Source organism: Lytechinus variegatus, chromosome 1 (assembly GCF_018143015.1).
Source record: "Lytechinus variegatus isolate NC3 chromosome 1, Lvar_3.0, whole genome shotgun sequence".
Classification (NCBI taxonomy): domain Eukaryota; kingdom Metazoa; phylum Echinodermata; class Echinoidea; order Temnopleuroida; family Toxopneustidae; genus Lytechinus; species Lytechinus variegatus.
In genome coordinates, this window is record NC_054740.1 from 82,880,417 (window position 1) to 82,900,129 (window position 19,713).

Sequence of the window (19,713 nt, forward strand, 5' to 3'; positions counted from 1 at the left end):
GTGACCTCTCTTGGTATGCTTCTGAAAAGGAAGACACTGCTTGATGAGCATTTTCACACAATTAAAATAAGACTACATATATATATATCTTGTCAATGCATGCAATGATGCATGTATTATTATGGTTTGGATTTTTATGATGATATACAGGGGATAAGGAGGACAATGGTACTTACTATTATAGCAACTTTGCGATCCATTGGTAATTTCCATGATAAATCAATCACAAAAACCAATGGCATGAAGGAGTTGATGAAAGTTTGTGATAACTTATATGCAGCCGTACCCGAATGTATGGTTTGTAAATCAGGCTTATCTCCAATCATGTAGTAAAATAATTATTAAATGCAATCATTCTTTTTAAAATTTTCTTGTTTATAATAAAAAAGACATGAAAAAGGGATTTATTCTGCAAACATGGAGTATGTGTTTATGGATTTCTGAAACCTGTAGTTGCATGTGGTTACAGTTGAGGACCTTCGAATTTTGTACTTGTAGCGGTACATGTATGCCCTATATGGTACTCCTCTTTTTTGTTAAAATTAGGCTGGGTCAGGGGAACATTCTTAAAGCAGCATGAAAAAAACGAAAAGATACAATATTAGTAGTCCATGTGAAAATATTTCATGAGAAGAAGGGAAGTCTATAACACTTACCTGTGAGAAGTATGCCCCTTTCAATTGGTAACTGTATTTTTATCTCCAATTATGCTAAGAACAAATGAAGTCATGCAATAGAACTAGAAGCTTAGGAAAGGGGTTACTTTTGTCCTGCTTATTTCAGCAAATACCTGCTTATAAATTTATAAATACATTTTAGCTTAGCCTTTTTTCGGGTTGTTGTAATCATGTATGTCATGTTTTGCAGCCTTTTTGAGGTAATAGATGTCTCATAGGACAAGATCAGACTTTCCAATATTGTGGAATAATTATGGTGATAAGCCAATACCAAGAGGGCCGTCTGCACCATCCCAAGTTTTCAAATTAGCGCGCTATTTCTGATCTGGCAAATTATCCCGATCTGAACAATCTCAAGATTATTTGCAATGCAGACGCATTTATCGCGCTATTTCGTAGGATTAATCTCGAGATTGCAATCCCAGATTAAATCCCAGATTTGCACAATAGCGCGCTATTTCACGAATTTTCGCGCTAATTCGTAGGTGCAGATGCACTCGGGATTATTTATACACGGCAATGCATCGATGCCTTGCTCGAGAAGGAATCGCTCTTCTTGCGATGGTGGAGACGGGGTTTCTTGAATCTCGAGATTAATCGCGAAGAGGGCCGATCGGGATAAAATCTTGAGATTGGGCAAACTCGGGATGGTGCAGCACCGCCTATTGAGAGGCAAGCCGCATAGAATGTTTCTCTTTTTTGTTGATGGATTATGAATGCGTGGTTGAAGGTAGTACTACTTTTACTCTGCTTGTTTGTCAGATCAATGGATTAGTTGGTCATTTTTCCTGGATTTTGTTTCTTTTCTTTTGATAGAATGTCCTTATTGCTGCCTTGCTTTGGATAAGTGACAATGATGAATGAATGTCTGAGGGTTTTGTGATTTGCTTTTTATGTCCTGATATACGAAAATATGGTGGTTTAGCACTATGAGTGGAAAATAGACCCTTAAGATTTTCCTTAAAGGGGAAGTTCATCCTGAAAAAAGATGTGTTGTAACGACAATGGTCAAAAGAAATAATGAAAAATAATGGTGAAAGTTTGAGGAAAATCCATCAAAGATAAACAAAAGTTATTAGAATATTAAGATTTTGATTTGTGACCTCATATGAATTTCTATTTTTCATGATGACTTTTTTTCTTTCAGGGGCAGGTGTGAGATTATATGTCCTTGAAAAACTGAAGGTACAATGAAAACACAATATTTTTCCGAAATAGTTATTAAAAATGATAAAATCGCAATTTTTCTTATCACTCGTTCCACTACATGACTTTCTCGTAAGGGTGATTATATATTTGTCCCTTCTAGTTGCTACAAAAATTATATGACTTGTTGATGATTGAGAGTTGTTCATTTGTAAGGTTTTTTAGTTTTTAGTACACAACAATGGGTAACCTTTATTTTAAGAACCTCCGTGCACATCAATCCTTGGGAACATAGCAACGCCAAGACAGCCGTCAAAAACAATGCAAGGGAAATATGTAAACGTGAACAAATTGTCACGTCTTGAGCCCTTGCATGTGCAGAGCGCATGTGCCATCTTTCCTGCTGTGTGCATTGAGCTTAAGTAACGATGTGAATGTTATTTTCTAATCAATAATGTTGAAAGGATGTTTGAGGTGATGTGAGGTTGCGTGATCTATTTGTCATCGGTATTCCTTTTGAAGATCCCAGAGCAAGGTTGGGTCTCTTTTGTTTGAATCGAGGTCGTGAAGTGTCCCAAAGAAGGCCACATAAGGACAAGAGCTTTAGATTAAAAGGAAAGAGAAGGAATAAATGTACAAAGAGAAAGTTAAAAGGACAAAAATAGATGAGGGACAGCTTGTTTTGCAATTTCTAAAGATGAGAAGTCATCCCTTCAATTTCAATGACATTTCCTTTTGTAAGTTCTACTTTCCTCTTATAATGACCATCTATCTATCAGGGGTATATTGATAAGAAAGAGAACTAGAGGAAGATGAAGTAGCAAAATGGAGGAGGAGGGAGAAGAAAAAGGAGGAGGGGAGAAGGAGGAGAAGGAGAAGATGAAGAAGAAGAAGAAGAAGAAGGAGGAGGAGGAGGATAAGAAGATTGTCATTTTTTTAGAATAGGACATATCATTGATTTATAACAATATTTGGGGAGGCTGCACACATGAAGTTACAAATCTAAAAAATTTGATTTTAATATTTTTTTATCCTTAATGTTTTTCCCTCAAATCTCAACCTCAAACCTATATTTTGTATTATATTTTTTATCTTTTAAAAATCAGTGAGTGCCTTCTTGTATTGCCAAATCCATTTTCTTCCTGTATTTTTTCCTCTTTTTTCTTCAATTTTATTCTACCAGCTCCTATCCACCATCTTTCAACGATCTAGAACTTTGCCACAACTTTTCAGTCTTGTCTTCTCTTATTTTTACTAGTTTTATACTCATTTTCATATTTTCTTTTATTTTATCATTTCTTTCTAATTCTTTTCTCCTCTCCTCTCACTCTTACTCCTCCAAATTGCCCCTCTTGCTTTCTTCTTTCTTTTCATCTTCATTCATGTTTAACATTTAATCCATAAACTGAATACAGTTAATGGGATGTCCTTAAGTGATTAGACATAAGGTCAACCAGCAGATTATTGACCAAACAAATCTTTTATGAAGGATATATATTATCCAGCCCCTTCCAATTTATTTAATCTATACATTCTTTCTTATTCTCTCCATATTTATTTCAATGTGTTGGAAAGTTTTATTGCTCCAGTTAGTTCTATCCAGGTTATCATCTTATTAATGTATTATCATTGTTGTTAATGTTTTTATTGTCATTATCACAATAGTATAGCACTAGAGCAAGGACTCACTTTAATATACATTCAAAATATGATACTGGGCCTGTGCTAGTGAATTTGGTGATCATTTGATATCTCGAGTACTTTGCTCCAGTATTGGTCTGGCTTATTGCTACCATGGACCTATTACGGATAGGTCCATGTTGCTACATAGTATTACATGATTAGGGGCACATTCCTAAATGGATTCTAGTTGTTGAATATAATAATTTGACATTTGTGATTCCATTAGAAGATATTCATATTTGACATTGACAAATAAAGAAGAAATATTTTTCACAAATGTTTTTAAACACCTGCAGCAGTAGATAGGTTTTAGGTGTAACCCTTTTCTGGTCTTAATCTTGGTCTTTATAGTGGTATTGAACGAGAATCAGCGCAAGGCAAAGAGGGCGCTGATACAGGAGAATCGTGAGAAGCGTAGCAGAGAAGAGATGCTGAGACAGACCGGTCTAATCTCTAGTAACCAGCTGACAAATCATGAAGAGTCGTTGATTAGAGCTATTCTGGTAGCTCATAAACAAACCAGTCATATGTACAGGAGGGAATCGAGTTCAGGGGATGAGGTTTGTATTGATATATCCATCACTTTGCAAAGTTCATAGAGGAGATATAAACCCACTGTTTAGAGTCCCCATCTGGCTTTGTCAAGTACGCACACATAATGAATCTGATTCAATCCTCTCTTCTTTTATTGTTTGCAATGGTAATGTGTGCTTTCAATGTTACGCTTTTTCAGGATATCTTTAAAAGGCTGGAGAGGGGGTTTAAACCTCTTAAATATAAAGTATCAATTGTCTAAACCTTCCTTGTAAATCCAGCCTGCATATTTGCAGGCACCTTATCAAAGGTCAGAGGTTTGTCAATAATTCTTTCATACATGAATCCAGCAAGCATCTGTTCATTTATAATTCTCATATTCATTGAGACAAAACAGTAAGGGATGTGAGAAATATGCTGTGAACTATGCATATACCAGTGTATTTGACTCAACAAAAGATGCCTGCGTGAAGGATGCAACTATTTTATCAACCTTTTCATTTGCATTTTGAACAACATCTTACAGTGTACCCCAAAATTATTCTTTCACATAGGCCCATATTAAAGATGGAAATTTAGTTTCTACCAGTTGTCTTCACATCATTTCCGTGTCAAAATAATCCTTGTTTTAAGTAGATTTTCACATAATCTTTTACCAACATGAATCATAGAGAATATGTTTTCATTTCTGTTTGTCAGCATATCAGACCAATTTTCATGCATTTCGGCAAGTGCGTTTTTTATGAATTATATCTATACTGTGAGACAGAGAGAAAGAGGGTGATTTTTCCTTCTAATGTTCATTGAAGTATGTTTTAATAGACCTAAATGCAATTTACATGCATTTTGGTTATATTTGACACTTAAAGGATGAAAAAAAATCTTGTACATCCTAAATGCTATCATACAGTATATCGGGAGAACTTAAAACTATGTTGATTACAATACTTCCTTTTCAATTCAAATCTATCAATCTTCCCCTGCAATCCCACAGCTGTTGCCATGGTAAATGAGTGTTTTCATTTGGTTCACAAAATAACATTACCCTAAAGACTGATTGTAGTGGTATACTTGTCATCTCTGGCCACATTTTAGTTCTTAAGTGACCCAAGAGACTGTCTGTATTGTCAGTTCAGGCCAAGGTCAAACCACACATGCTCATTTGATGTTGAGAATATTTGTCATTTTAAAGCATGCTATGTAAGCATTATATTTAGCTATGTGGGGGTTATGCAGTAAAGCACCTGACCATGGAATTTCAAAGGTACTGCAAGTGTAACAGTTGAATTTATTTTGTTGACGTCCCACCTCACGTTTGTCCCATGTTGAAATTAACTTTCTTGAAAGTTTAAGGTATGTAGTGTCCTCTTCTGAATATTTGTCAAAATCTGCATTTGCTATTATACGCCCATAGAGTTATTGCGAAACTAATCACTTTTCAGGGGTGGGGTAAAGATAAGAAATAAAATTCTTTCACATAAATTAACAATGAATGATGAAAAAACCTAGAAGTATATTTAAAAATAATTTCAGAAAAGCTCAATCCTGGAAAAGAGAATTTTGAGTTAGTAACTTATTTTTATCCTATTTTTGAAATATGCTTTCCACTGCATTCAGGACATACCTGAGGCCCCGTTCATAAAGAGTTCGAACTATGCTAAATACCTTTGTAATCAGAATAAATGTTTCAATGGTAGTTACAATAGGGCAAAGTTACCATAGTTGTAAGACTTACTTTGTAATCATTAAAGTAGAAATATATTGAAAATCGTAAAACTGGAGAATCATATATCACAATAAAGGAGAAAATAAGGAGAACACGATGGTGTACATCATTTATCATGGAGACGGATGAAACTCAGTTAATTGATAGTTTAAAGTTCTCTCTCTGAATGCTTCAAACACGCAGAATTACGTCCGCGAAATTGGGGATTTTTTTATGACGTCACTGTCTGTACGAGAGGCGTGATTGGCTCTCCCACGTGAAGCTCCACTTGCATGCAAAACCTGTTGCAAGGGTACATTTTCTCCACATTGTCACTGAATACTTCGATCCCGAAATGATCGAAAGAAAACCCAGAATTTTATCTAGATTTGGATTTTCAAATTGATGATTTTGAGATGAAGTGAAACAACACAGTGACGTAGTTGGAGGTAATTGGGGGAATTACGCCGATGATGATGATGATGAAAATTCAACTTGCAACACAATCACAAGTAAAGTCATGTACATACCGATTCGCTACCAATTAATGCTGCTGGAAGTGCTAGCTACACCGCGCGGGCCAAATTGAATTCATGCTGAACATGAATAACCACATCCAGACAGTCTATCATAAGAAGGAAAATGATGTAACTGTACTTACAAACATGTGAATAATCCGAACCTGAAAGCAAATCAACTCAACGAATAGTACCAGACGATATGGCATATACACTGACGATAAACTTCATGTGACTGGATAGATTGTCACTCGTTCTGTTAGATGTAACTTTTATCTCATTAATTTGACAAAATTACGAAACTCGGGGAATTATTATTCTATATAAAAATATAGTAACATCTCTTATCATTTTTTGAATTATGATAAAACCTGTTTGGAAGGAAAACGTTGGGGTAAATTAAAATTAGATGTAAAAGATCATCCCATCATGCGTAGCATTTAAACAAACCATCACAACAACACATGCCGTATTGTTTGCTCGCCTTGGCTGAGACTGAGAGAATAGATCTATGCACGTGTTGCACAGCTCTCAATCAGCAAGGAAGGAATACGTGCATGTTTGCGATGGTTTGTTTGCAATGACATACAAGCTACGCATGTTGGGGGGGGATTTAAAAGTAATTTTAGTTTATCTCAACGTTTTCCTTCAAAAGAGGTTTTATCGTAATACAAAAAATAATAAGAGATGTTACTATATTTTTATATATATAAATAATTCCCCGAGTTTCGTAATTTTGTCAAATTAATGAGTTACAAATTACATCTAACAGAACGAGTGACAATCTATCCCAGCCACATGAAGTTTATGGTCGGTGCATATCGTCTGCTGCTATTCGTTGAGTTGATTTGCTTTCAGGTTAATTCGGATTATTCACTTGTTTGTAAGTACAGTTATATCATTATTTTCCTTCTTATGATAGACTCTCTCTGATGTGGTTATTCATTTTCATGGATTTAATTTGGCCCGCGCGGTGTACGTATAGCTACCACTTGTAGCAGCAGCTGCATGAGTTGGTAGCGAATCGGCATGTACATGACTTTACTTGTGATCGTCAGGCAAGTTGAATTTTCATCATAATCATCGGCATTGTTCCCCCATTATTTACCTCCAACTACCTCACTGTGTTGTTCACTTCATCATCATTCTCTTCATCTTTAAATCATCAATTTGAAAATCCAAATCTAGATAAAATTCTGGGTTTTCTTTCATTTCGTGATAGAAGTATTCAGTGACAGTGTGGAGAAAACGTACCCACGCAACAGGTTTTGCATGCAAGTGGAGCTTCACTTTGGAGAGCCAATCACGCCTCTCGTACAGACAGTGACGTCATCAAATTCCAGTCAATTCAGAGACCGATGCGAGGCATATTTCGGAGGGGCATTTTAGCGTTTTTTAATCGGCGATTTTCACCTTTTTGTATTATTTTCGGTATTTTTGAATGACCCACTGATGATCCCCACATCATTACCTTTCCATTGATATATAATAAGACCACATTCATAATCAATATATTTCTCCTTTAATATCTATTGTATTTTTAGAGTGAGCCTGATAGCAAGAAACTGAAGATGGAGGATGAAAAACCCTTAGCTGAGATCATGACGCCCTCTATAGTCAAAGTAGTGGAATTTGCCAAGAGAATACCAGGATTTACAAATGTGAGTAGCCTCTACATGATGAATAATGGTACATTGTTGTTCACCCCGCTTTACTTGGCATGTAAAGATTAGTATCCAATATTTCAGAAAAATTATTGTCTCAAGCCATGGATTACATGTTTTGGGAAGTGATTATCCTTTCAACATTTTATGTGACTATTATTTTAGTGTAAAAAATATTCATCCATCTTTTTTGAAATTGTTTTTTAACAAGCTATTTGAAAAATATCAACCATGAATGGCATTTTGTATTTTAGTTTTCAGTAGATTACCTTTATTCAAAGTGCATGTATGATGTTGTTATTTAGACAGCAAAGCTTCTTTTGAAAAATCTATTGAGAAAATGTGTTATAAAGACTATTATATGATCTGATACCTATGCTCTCAATTTTACAGGAAAATGTTAACACAATTGGCTACACAGCTCGATTGCTTCATGTAAATAGAGATTTCAGCTACAGCCGACTTTAATACTAAAGTCATCAAAATATAACAAAAGGGGAAATTCGGCTTCCATAATGCGTATTCTTGAATTATGATTTTTTTAACAGTCGCTATGTGTTTTAAATTTATCTTTCGTAGCTTCATCATGATGATCAAATTTTACTTCTGAAGACCTGCTGCATGGAGATCATGTGCTTGAGAATAGCTCAGAAGTTCGACCCGGACAGTCAGAAGTTAATCCTCTCCAACGGTCTTCGGGTCGGCAAATCGGACATGGATCATGGTGTCCTCAGTGAGCTAATTGAACCCATCTTTGACTTTGCTGTCAGTATGTCTAGATTACAACTCACAGAAACAGAGAATGCTCTCTTAGCTGCAGTGTTGCTGATAGCGGGAGGTGAGTTATCTCGGTCTTCGTTTCGATCCCACCGCTGCCACCTTATCTCAGCTATGGTTGCTATCTGGAGTGATAAAGTGCAGAATAATAACACATCAACAATGATTTCAAGTACTAAACTTTCTCAAGGTGTTTGGTTTATTTAGCCATATTGGAAGGGTAGTAAGAGAATTCTCTTGGAGTATAAAGGCCTTTGATCATCAGGATGGAAAGTTGGACCAAAATTACAAAACATGGTCACTTTGCCCTTGTTTCATTTTACCATATTCACAATTTGTCAATCGTATGCATCCATTTTATTGCACATGAAAATTGTATGCACCTTCATTAATTTTTTGGAATACAACATTGAGTATAACAAGAACTTGTGTCATGCATTGATGTAAGCCATGGTCATATTCCAAGGATGTATTTTTTTTTCTTCTTTTCTGTTGAAATTTATGAATTTTTGGTCTTGATTTCTTTTTACAGACCGACCAGGTTTGAAGGAGGCTAAGCTTGTTGAGACATTACAAGACAGTCTGTTAACAGCCTTCCAGCATTTCATCAATGAATCTAGGCCAAAGACACCTGTGCACTGGGCCAAGATACTCATGAAGGTAATTTTAGAAATATATTTTTTAATTTCTGCATGCTGGACAATATAATGTAAAGATATATAGCATTCTGTTTTTGTCATGCTTGAACGAAATTGGCAGAGACCTTGTGATCACTTTCCCCGTTAGTCTCTTAGTCTGTTACAAAAATGTTCAAAGTTTATGTTCTATTCGCTCTCATTTCTTTATTTCTGCATCAATTAAATGGATCCAGGCTTGGGTAATACCAGATGTGTGTTAATGAGGATGATGATGTCAAAGGTCATCTAGGGGTTGAAATGAGGTGAAATGTCCAACCTGTTTTGAAATTTTTGTTCAACTTGCTATCATTTCTTTATTTCCAGTTGTGTTTGCACTTGGTACAAATCATTATATAATAGTACACTTGTATTCATGAGGATCATTAGGTCAAAGGTCATGTAGGTGTCCAAAGATCATTTGCATATTTTATTGATTGCAAAATCAGGCAAGACTCATGGTTAATGAACCACCTTGTTATAGCTATTCTTGGAAGTTTAAACTCCTGTTAGGATGTTCTTTTATTATCTTTATCTTTTTCAGATTAGAAGATACTAGTATTCACTTTTACAAATTATTTGATGGTTGTTGAAAGAAAGTTATACTTGATATGAATTAAAATATAAAAACTGTTTCATGTTTCAGATCACCGACTTGAGGACCATCAGTGCCAGGCATGCTGAACGCATCATGTGCATCAAGTTGGACCGACCTAATGAAATACCTCAGATATTCTTGGAGATGTTTGATGATAACGGTCTGGTCTGAGTCCCCAGCCTACCTTGCATTCAATGCTTGAAGTAGTTCACCAAACCTGTCATAAGTATGAGAAACCTGCCATCCTTGCAATGAACATCTACGGTTATATCGTTCTTGCACATTTCTTCTCCAAACTTGTGTGATAATCAACAGAGATAACCTAGCTTGGGGCATTCAGCCTTGATGGATTGATGGAGTAAAAAACCCAACATGGATTGAATAGATAACATCCAAATTGAAGAGTCAAATAGTCATATTCAGTCGTTGTCTAACCTACAGGAGTTATTCTTACAGGTTAAATTGCAGTATTCATTGAAACATCACAGTAGTCTTCAAAAGTTGAAGATGTCTCTTCCTACTATTGACTGGCTTCCGGCGTTACTGCTGCTCTCCAATCTAGGTTACCTATGTCTTTTCAAATTGAATTCTGAAATTCCCATAGGAAAAGTAGAGTTGCCACCATTTCCCATAGAGCGAAAAAAATCAGATTATTAATGTTTTCTCTATAGGAGGGCAGGCTAGCTTTGTAACCCAACTTACTCTCAGGAATATTTAGTATAACAATGTGTTTTAAGGAGAATACTCAAAACGTGAAATACCTCATACCGTTCATTTCGTTTTTACAAAAGACATGTGTGAAGGATAACGGATGTGTGAAAACTATATACGACAGTTCCTTGTTATCTTCATATCTTTTTTGACACGGATGACTTACATGTATGTCAGCAATCCAGTCCATGCCAGTCCATTATCACCCATTGCTTTTTGTTTACAGGTATTTCCAAATTCATGGGTGGTAAGAATAGTCCATACAGAAAATCTCTTCAATAACATTTTCCTTCCTTTTGATTGCAAAAAGGCAAGTTTAGAAGATTGAGTTTGAATCACTCTCTGGCATGGTCAGGATTTGCTGAAAGAAGTTTCTCAGGAAATATTTTGATTTGTATCAGGTTAGTAGATTATGTTTGTTTCCATAGTAACCAGTACCTCTCAGGGAATAGCGAATTGATTTCTGATAATGCTCTGTGTTTAGAAGCAGAAGAGCATTAATTCAGGTCGTTTTAGTTCATTGCTTTCAGACTCTTTGCTCGGGGCATGTGTATGCTATGCTAGGAAGACTGTATATACATATATATATATGGAATGAATATAACATAATCATGGTTTATCTAGTTACAGTAATTTGTTGATGTATATTTTCTCAAAATATAACCATGAATACACATCTACAGTAGGGGTAACATTTATTGTCAATTTGGAACTACTGTGTTAGCAATCTTGCCATGTAAACCCAAATGCATCATTTTGAGTTTCAAATGGCAAGTATTAATGTTACCAAAGATTAAGTTGAAGGGTCAACTAACATTAGCTTCCAGTGTGATTGTTCCTGTCTTAATCTGTCTGGAGTTATAAGTTGGTGTTAGGGTGGTGGTAGGGTTTGTAGTTCAGAATAATTTGAGGGATAAGGAATGGGGTAGGCGTAGGCCTAAATTTAGAGTTTTTATTTGGCTAAAGCGAGAAACATCTTTAATGGAGCAAATGCCATGGGATCCATTGGAGAGTTTACATCATAGAGGGATTTTCTTTTTTGTTGTTGTTGTGTTTTATTTATTAATTGTTCATTTCTTTTTTTATTCTCTATTTTTTATTATTTTTCATTTTTATTTTATTTTTTTATATTTCATTTAGTTTATTATTTTATTTATATTTTTTTGTGGGGGGTGGTATTATTTGTTAAAGGTCAAGTCTTCCCCAGAAAAATGTTGATTTGAATGAATAGAGAAAAGCCATAATGCTGAAAATTTCATCAAAATCAGATGTCAAACAAGAAAGTTATGGCACAAAACATGATATGCACAACTCAGCGACAGTCAATTTTTTCCCAACTCACTATTTTTTTTCATTGTTTTGATTATACAATATTTCACTTTTTACAGATTTGACAATAAGGACCAACTTGACTGAACCATATATTAACTCATTGAGTGCTTCGTGCACGCTACGTATCCTACTATAACGTGCCACACTCGTGCTCGCACGCCCACTATTGATTGCATTGTTTCCTACCCTCGCCTGCTTCGTGCATGACTTCACACATTCGGAATTACAATCATTGTTACGCCGTTTTGCATTGTATTGCGCATTGCATGCACACCGTAATTAGCACTATTGTGTGCAGTGCGAACTCTGCTTTTTGACAGATCAACTTACGCGGTTTACATTCGACTTTTTCGAGTATTTCTACATTTTTTACAAGATATGGCTCCGCCTCTGAGAGGGAAGAGACCTAGGTTTTTTGATCCATACAAAATACTCCACAAAATGGAACTACTTGATACAACTCATATTTTAGCGGTAAAGATAATAACCAATCCATATAATGAGGACACCATATAAGGGGTATGAAATTTCCTACAACTTTACTACACAGTATTTTGTGGATAAACTAATTGTTAGAGAGTTACAAGCAATTAGAATCAGGACTATTGAAAGGAGTGACTACGACTCGCGATCCCAAAATCAATGTGGCACAGGGGGGTTTTCTGTCTGGCACAGGGGATTAGCATCGGATTAGCACTGTGGCGTTGGGTTTAGTAGTAGTGTGCGTGGCATGTTAAGAGTTAAACAATGCTAATTCCACATGTTCAGAGAGGAATTCATTGTTTCAGTTGACAATGAGGAGAAAATTAGAATATTTCATATTTAATGTAATAAAATACAAAAGAAATAGTGAGTGGATGACATCATCAGTTTGCATACTGACCAGGATGTGCATATAACTGTTTTGTGAAATTCAGCGAAACCATAGCTTTCTAATTTTACATTCGATTTTGATGAAATTTTCAGTGTTATGCTTCTTGGATTTTTCTCTTTTTATTCCAATCAACTCTTTGTTGGGGTGGACTTGTCCATCAAAGATTGTCCCACATCTATTTTTCATGTGAAATGCCGGGTTTATTTAGGCTCAACAAGTGTTCTCAACCACTCTCTGACCGATCACATTACAAGGTTCCAGTGATGAAGGGTAGAGAATAATGCTTTGTAAACCTGGAATTTGCTTAGTTAGTAGTCAAGAATGGAGGTGACATGAAATTATTTTCTTGCCATTTGTAGGCAAACAATTTATTCATTAGTAACATGAAGCATGTTCTTAATTGGGAAAGTGTCAAACATTTGTGTAAATATGAAAGGAATGTATAAAACTCTATATTATTATATGTATCTTCATGGGTGTTTTCACTCAAAAATGAAGAATAAACTTCCAGTGTGTTGTGTGTGCATAGTTTGTTGAATATATATTATAGAATCTTGGTGTTTTTTACACAAGAGATATGAAAATCATTCATTAAAGAATTATCAGGGAATAATATCATTAAGTTCTGTTGTATAGAAGCATTATGTCCTTTTTATGTGAAGATATACTTCTGAGAAAAAAAGCCTCATTTGAACTAAAACAATTGTATGGAAATTTTTGTTTTCTTTGAACATGTATATCAAATTTCTTTATATTATCTTTGGATTTGAACTATTACAGACCTTATTAAATAGTTTCTATTGGGCTACATGAGCATTTTTTCTAAATAAATTATTAATTTCAATTCTGAAGATAATGACTAGAGAATTTAAGTAGCTTATACGCCCTTTGCCCCTTTCCCATTTTATAAGAAATTCTTATTTGGCTTTCAGTGGAATTACTTGTGTTTTCTACCTGAACAGTATCTCCAATGATTTTCTACGTTCAAAGTAGGTTTAGTTTTTTTCTGGTCAATTTTGTCCTTTTCAGATATTTGAATGATATGAAATTGGAGCACAGAGATATATTCTGTCATAAAATAAATCAGATATATATAATATAACAAAAGAGAAAAATAATCAAAGGATATGTGATTTGAGTCAGCTAGTGATTAATTGTATTTTAATCAACTTAATCTGTAACAAAAAATATATATGAATATCATAATGTAGTATGTTTCATTGTAGTGATAGTTATTTTAATCTTATCAGAAAGTTTTTTTTGGTTAAAAAAACGTTCCATGATCTACCTCATAAGTTTTGTAATCAAATTCAAGTTCTTATTCTGCTATACCTCATGTTGGCTGTGCCTCATTCTTTGTAGAAATGGGGTGATTTTATTCTCTACATCATTGGGGGAGTTTTATGCCCTACATTCTTGCTTTGATAGTACGTGTATTTTGTTATATCTTTTAAAAACTACAATTTATAAGTCTGTGTACAATCACGGTGGATAGATCAATAAAAAGGAAATAGTGATTATTATATTCATAATTATTACATTTTTTGGTCATGTATCAGTGGTAATTAATTCAGATAATGGCAGAGAAAGTAGTCATCTACAGTCCCATGCATTTCTTGATAATGTGGTTTTTAAGGGACATCAATATTGTTAATAATTATGTGGTTTAATTAATGACTAAGCCTGTTAATACTTGGTTGAGAGGCCTGTTTAATGATTCATAATCTGTCAGTGATGCACGAGACTTAAACTAGTTATTTGATCTTTGCAGATATCAAGGGGTTTGGGACCTTTACATGTACATGCCCTTTAACTAGCTCTTGCATTAGAGTGTTATACAGATATTGGGGTTATTTGGGCCTTTACAAATTGTATGTTGGATACATTCATTAGTGCATGTTCATTTTTCAGTCTAAGATTGTAATTGTTCAGATATGATGTTTGCATAATTATTATGGGCCAAGTTAACATATACAGTATAATATATTGAATATTGGTAGTTGGTGTGTATATACATATTAAAACGCAATCATATTGTAAAAATTATAACTGTAAAAGTTTTTTCGCCTTTGAAGAAAGTAAATTGACCAAATATATTATTGTAGGTTCAGTCCTACCAATAATTGATATGAGTATATAAAGAAAAATATCAAACAAGCATATTATTTTGAAAAAAAAAGTTAAATGTTACTGTAGCTTTATAAGATGTGAAATAAAGCTCTGACATAACTTTATAACACACTATGGATGATATGCAAATGATCTATGACCTAACACACTATCATTTGGATTTTACTATATTGAATATTGAATATAAAATTATCATATGTTATAGTAAGAATCTCTCTAATTGGATCATAATAACTTACTTTGAAAATGGTTCCATTTTCAAATTTTACTGTGCAGTCACACTATGTCTTGCATTAAATGAGAAAAAAAAATGAAAAACTAGTAAATCATTATCTTGTTTAATGAGATAAAAAGCCATGAGTGAACATCATTGATTCCCTCATATTCTTAATTTCAGTGATGTACCTATGATATAAGTGTGAGTGAAATAAAACTAAAAAGTCAAATGCCATATCCTTATTTTATTTCCAATTTTGATGACACTTTTAGTATTATGCTTGCTTGATTTTTCTCTTCTTATTCAAATAAATTTGTGTTTGGAGGGACTTGGTCTTTATGTACATTGAGCTATTATTGCACTGTGAATGACAGGGTATACCAAAGCCTTAGTGCTTGTGTGTGAACATCATCATCATGTATTCAGTATTCTCAAATCATTTTTATACTCAAGTGTCTTGGCATGCATTTGTGGGTATACATTTTTTTTAAAGGGATCTCTATGTATTTTCTTCTGAATGAGTTGCAACAAAAGAAACATCTAAACATAGCATTAATGTTTGTTATGCAATAGATATTAGCAAACTAAATCAGAATGTTATATTTAAAGTATTTGAAGAATGATATTGATATATTCCGGTTACTACATGTAGGTTAAAGATTTTTTTTTTAAATCTATATTATTCTTAATCTGCCTCCATTCGGATTAAATACAAATGTTAAAGGCATCGGCCCGTATTCTGATAGCAGGTTTAACTTATACTCAGGTTTAGAGTTGTGGTTTAAGTATGGATAGCCAATTGTTACATAAATCACTAACAGTACAGATATCATACTTCAGCTCATTTGGATCTCAAATCATTCATAATTGTCTAAGAAATATAAAATGGATAATTGTCTTCAACATCGATGAATCAGGAAAGAGCACAGTAAACATAAGAAACATACAACTAAATAAAAAAATTTGATACTTTTGGCTTCCCATACTTAAACCACAAATTTAAGCCAGAGTTTTAGTTAAACCCGACTTCAGAATAGGGGCCATATAGTTGATTGAAGGTTCCACAGGGTTTCCATGTAGTTAATGCCTTGTATGAACTTAAGTGTTTTATGAGCCTTAATTAAGTATAAGATGTGTGATCCCAAAGAACCGTTTAGCAGCTGAAAATAATGTTTCATGGGAAAATGGTGGATTCTCAAAAGTGTGTGCTAAACATGTTTGTCTTGAAATTAAAATAGTTTATAAGTGAAGCAATTTCATTGTAAAGTACCTAATTATATTGAGCTTTGTTGATATAAGATCCATGTTTCTCTCACCCAACCCTCCCTTTCATTCCATCTTCACCTACTTCCCCCCCCCCCTGCCTTGTCTTCCCTCCCACTTTCTCTGCCCACATTCTGCCACCTTTCTCCTTCTTTCTGTCTTTTTCTCTATCAGAGGGAATGCTTATTCATTCTTGTAAAACAATTCATACCCATATTATGCTTAAGAATGTAAAAATAAATACTAGTGCTGTAAATTCTATTGAGATTTATCATACTAATAATTGGAAAAAAATGCTTGATTTCTTGTTCTGCAAGTTTTTCACAAAAGAAAGCCTACAGTTTTGTAACATTTGATTTCATATGGTTTCAAAATTTGTCAATAGCATTTTCATAATTAATTACAAGATATGTCTATCTATTATCCCAACGTATTTTCATCTAATCTTGCTCACTATTATAAAACTGTATATTTGTTATTTGAGTATTAATTTCTTGTGTATTTAAACACATGCAGCTGCAAAGATAAAATATTAAAAGAGTGTGTTATGATTCTGACCGAATGCAATGCTTTGTGCATTTGCACACCAAAGAAAGTAATTTAGTATGTGTGCTATGTAAAGATATACAGTGTATTGCTGGTGTAAGAGTTTACTAGACATATGTGATAGCGAGAACTGTATAGATGCTGTCATGCTTTTTGTCTGTAATATGTACATCATTTGCTTCTTCATACTTGGTATCAAAATATTATTCATAGCTTATTATTATGCATCTATTTCTGTTCAGGTCAGTGCATGCTGTTTATGATTTATTAATTTCCCTTCTTAAATGACATCCTTATTTGGGAGAAGCTGACTCCAGGGGCCCATCTTACAAAGAGTTGTGATTGATCCAATCAATCGCAACTATGGAAAGCCAGCAAAGTCAACATATAAAAAGCATGTTTGTTCAAATATATTTCTAGTCATGAATGTATTGGTTTCTTGACAATTTGGTGTCTGCATTGTTAACAAAGGACATTTCCTGTAGAAAAAATTATGACACTGATGGATTTTTATGATTGATTGGATCAATCGTAATTCTGTGTAAGAGGGAGCCCAGACCAACCAAATATATTACGTTATCTGTCAGTTTGGAGTCAGTTGCTTTGGTGGGACAGTACCATAAATGATGAAAACATGATTTTTTTTAATTAAAAGAACAGTTTGAGGAAAGGATTTATTGTAACCTCCATGTTGATGCTTATGGTCATTATACAAGGCCTTAATTTGAAAGGTGGGTTGGTTCAGCATTTTAGGGTTCTGTTATTTATCTTTTTTCTATCCAGATGAAACAATGCCAATTTTGATTAATGAAGGAACATAGTGAATTCAAAATCATGAACATTTCTAGTCATCTGGACCTATTTGATAGTTGAGAAAGATTCTTGTTCGTTCCTGGATGTTTCTTCACCTTGTAAAAGTTGATGGCAAAAAATCTTGGTCATTGACAATGCGAGTCCAGATGACGAATAAAAATTACTCTTAATATCCGCGGATATTGTTTTTGTTGCTTTCCATACCCAATACGGGTGTGTTATATATTGTTTAAAAGAAAGATATACCTCATTTTGTATATAATATATAAAATAAAATTATTGGTCAGTGATGTTACAATGTGTAAAGAAGGGTATCTATGTAGGCCATAGTCTTTGTGAGAATTGTTGGATGTAAGATTATGTATATAGCCTGTATTTTGTGGTTGTTAACAATGTGAATGTTATGTATACAATGTTGTTGTCTTTTGTGGTCAGCTATGTCACTGGTCCCCCTTTGGTGATGTAGGTGTCATATTGGGTGGAGACAGTGAACTAAGACGATACGGGTAAAATGTTATAAACCTGCTGCCTGATTGAATGTTTATTTGACTTCTTTTTTGTCTAGTAAAGTGCTTGTCGGAACTACAGTATATAATAAACTCTATGTGGTAAAAATTACTCAAGTGTCTCCTAGTGTGTATTGTTTTTGACATGTTTGTTCTAATGTAACATTAGCCTTTAAAGTGATGGTCCAGGATTTTATATCTCAATAAATATAGTGAAATTCATAGAGCAAAATTCTGAAAATTTCATCAAAATCGGATAACGAAATTATTGAATTCTAAATATTTGCATTATTCCGGTGAAACAGTTCTGGACATGTCCTCATGAATATTCATTAGGTGGGCTGATGATGTCATATCCCCACTTGTTCTTTGGTATTTTATGATATGAAATTGGTTTATTCAAATATTTTCTACCAAGAACAAAAGCAATTTGACTAACAACCGATTAAGTGCATTAGTTATTTATTGCCGCAACTAATTTCATAAGGGAGATACATAATAATACACAAGTATGAAAAAATAACACAATTGTGATTTCATGTTATAACATAAGAAAAAGGAACGTGGGAATGCGACATCATCAGCCAACCTAATTAATATTCATGACGATGTGCATATAATTTTTCACAAAATATTGATAAACTTTCAAAATTTGTTATCCGATTTTGATAAAATATTCATCATTTTGCTCTGTAAATTTTACTTACGATATCATTATTTTCAGCCCGGACCATCCCTTAAAATTAAATACAGTCCTGAGTAATATCTTAGTGCACACCTTCACGTATTAAAAAAGAAACACCCTAGTCACTGAATAATTACATACCGATATATATTTTATTAATGGGTTACATTATGATAACATTACAATCCAAAACTTGATATGTTTGTTATCTTTGTTTCATACATGTGATGAAATAAACATTTCCCTACAATGTGATCAGGTTGATCACTTGAGCATACATGGACTTAAAAGACCTAACTCATCCATTGTGAAAATTTGCTTTGAGTCGGGCAATAATTTGACTTTTTGGAAGTTATAGTTCTTCAGATTCAACTTTATATATCTAATCTTTATCACCATCACAAACATTTTAATAATGTTATTGCAAAATATAATCATACTCGGCTAAGTTATTAACCCTATCTAGGCCGGGGGGGCCTCGGAGGCCCCCCCTCAACGAATCGCGCAATATTTTTGCCGTGCGAAATTTTTTGACCGCGCCGCTCGCTGAGTTTTTATTTTCAAGTCTTACGCAACTTTTGAGACCAATTTTGCGTCACCCGGGTATGTGGTTCCGAAATTACGCAACATTATGTAAGTGCATGTCAGACCAAAAATTGC

General features: G+C 34.1%; 1 protein-coding gene across 1 annotated transcript in view; it reads left to right on the forward strand.

Moving 5' to 3' along the window:
- Positions 1-11,570, forward strand: part of LOC121425320 (thyroid hormone receptor beta-A-like) — a 44,453-nt gene extending 32,883 nt beyond the window's left edge. The window contains exons 5-9 of the mRNA XM_041621353.1: positions 3,858-4,066; positions 7,808-7,924; positions 8,507-8,765; positions 9,237-9,364; positions 10,025-11,570. Coding sequence (XP_041477287.1) covers positions 3,858-4,066; positions 7,808-7,924; positions 8,507-8,765; positions 9,237-9,364; positions 10,025-10,147 — 836 coding nt within the window. The 3' untranslated portion in view covers positions 10,148-11,570. The remainder of the gene's footprint in view (positions 1-3,857; positions 4,067-7,807; positions 7,925-8,506; positions 8,766-9,236; positions 9,365-10,024) is intronic.
- Positions 11,571-19,713: the final 8,143 nt, after the last annotated feature.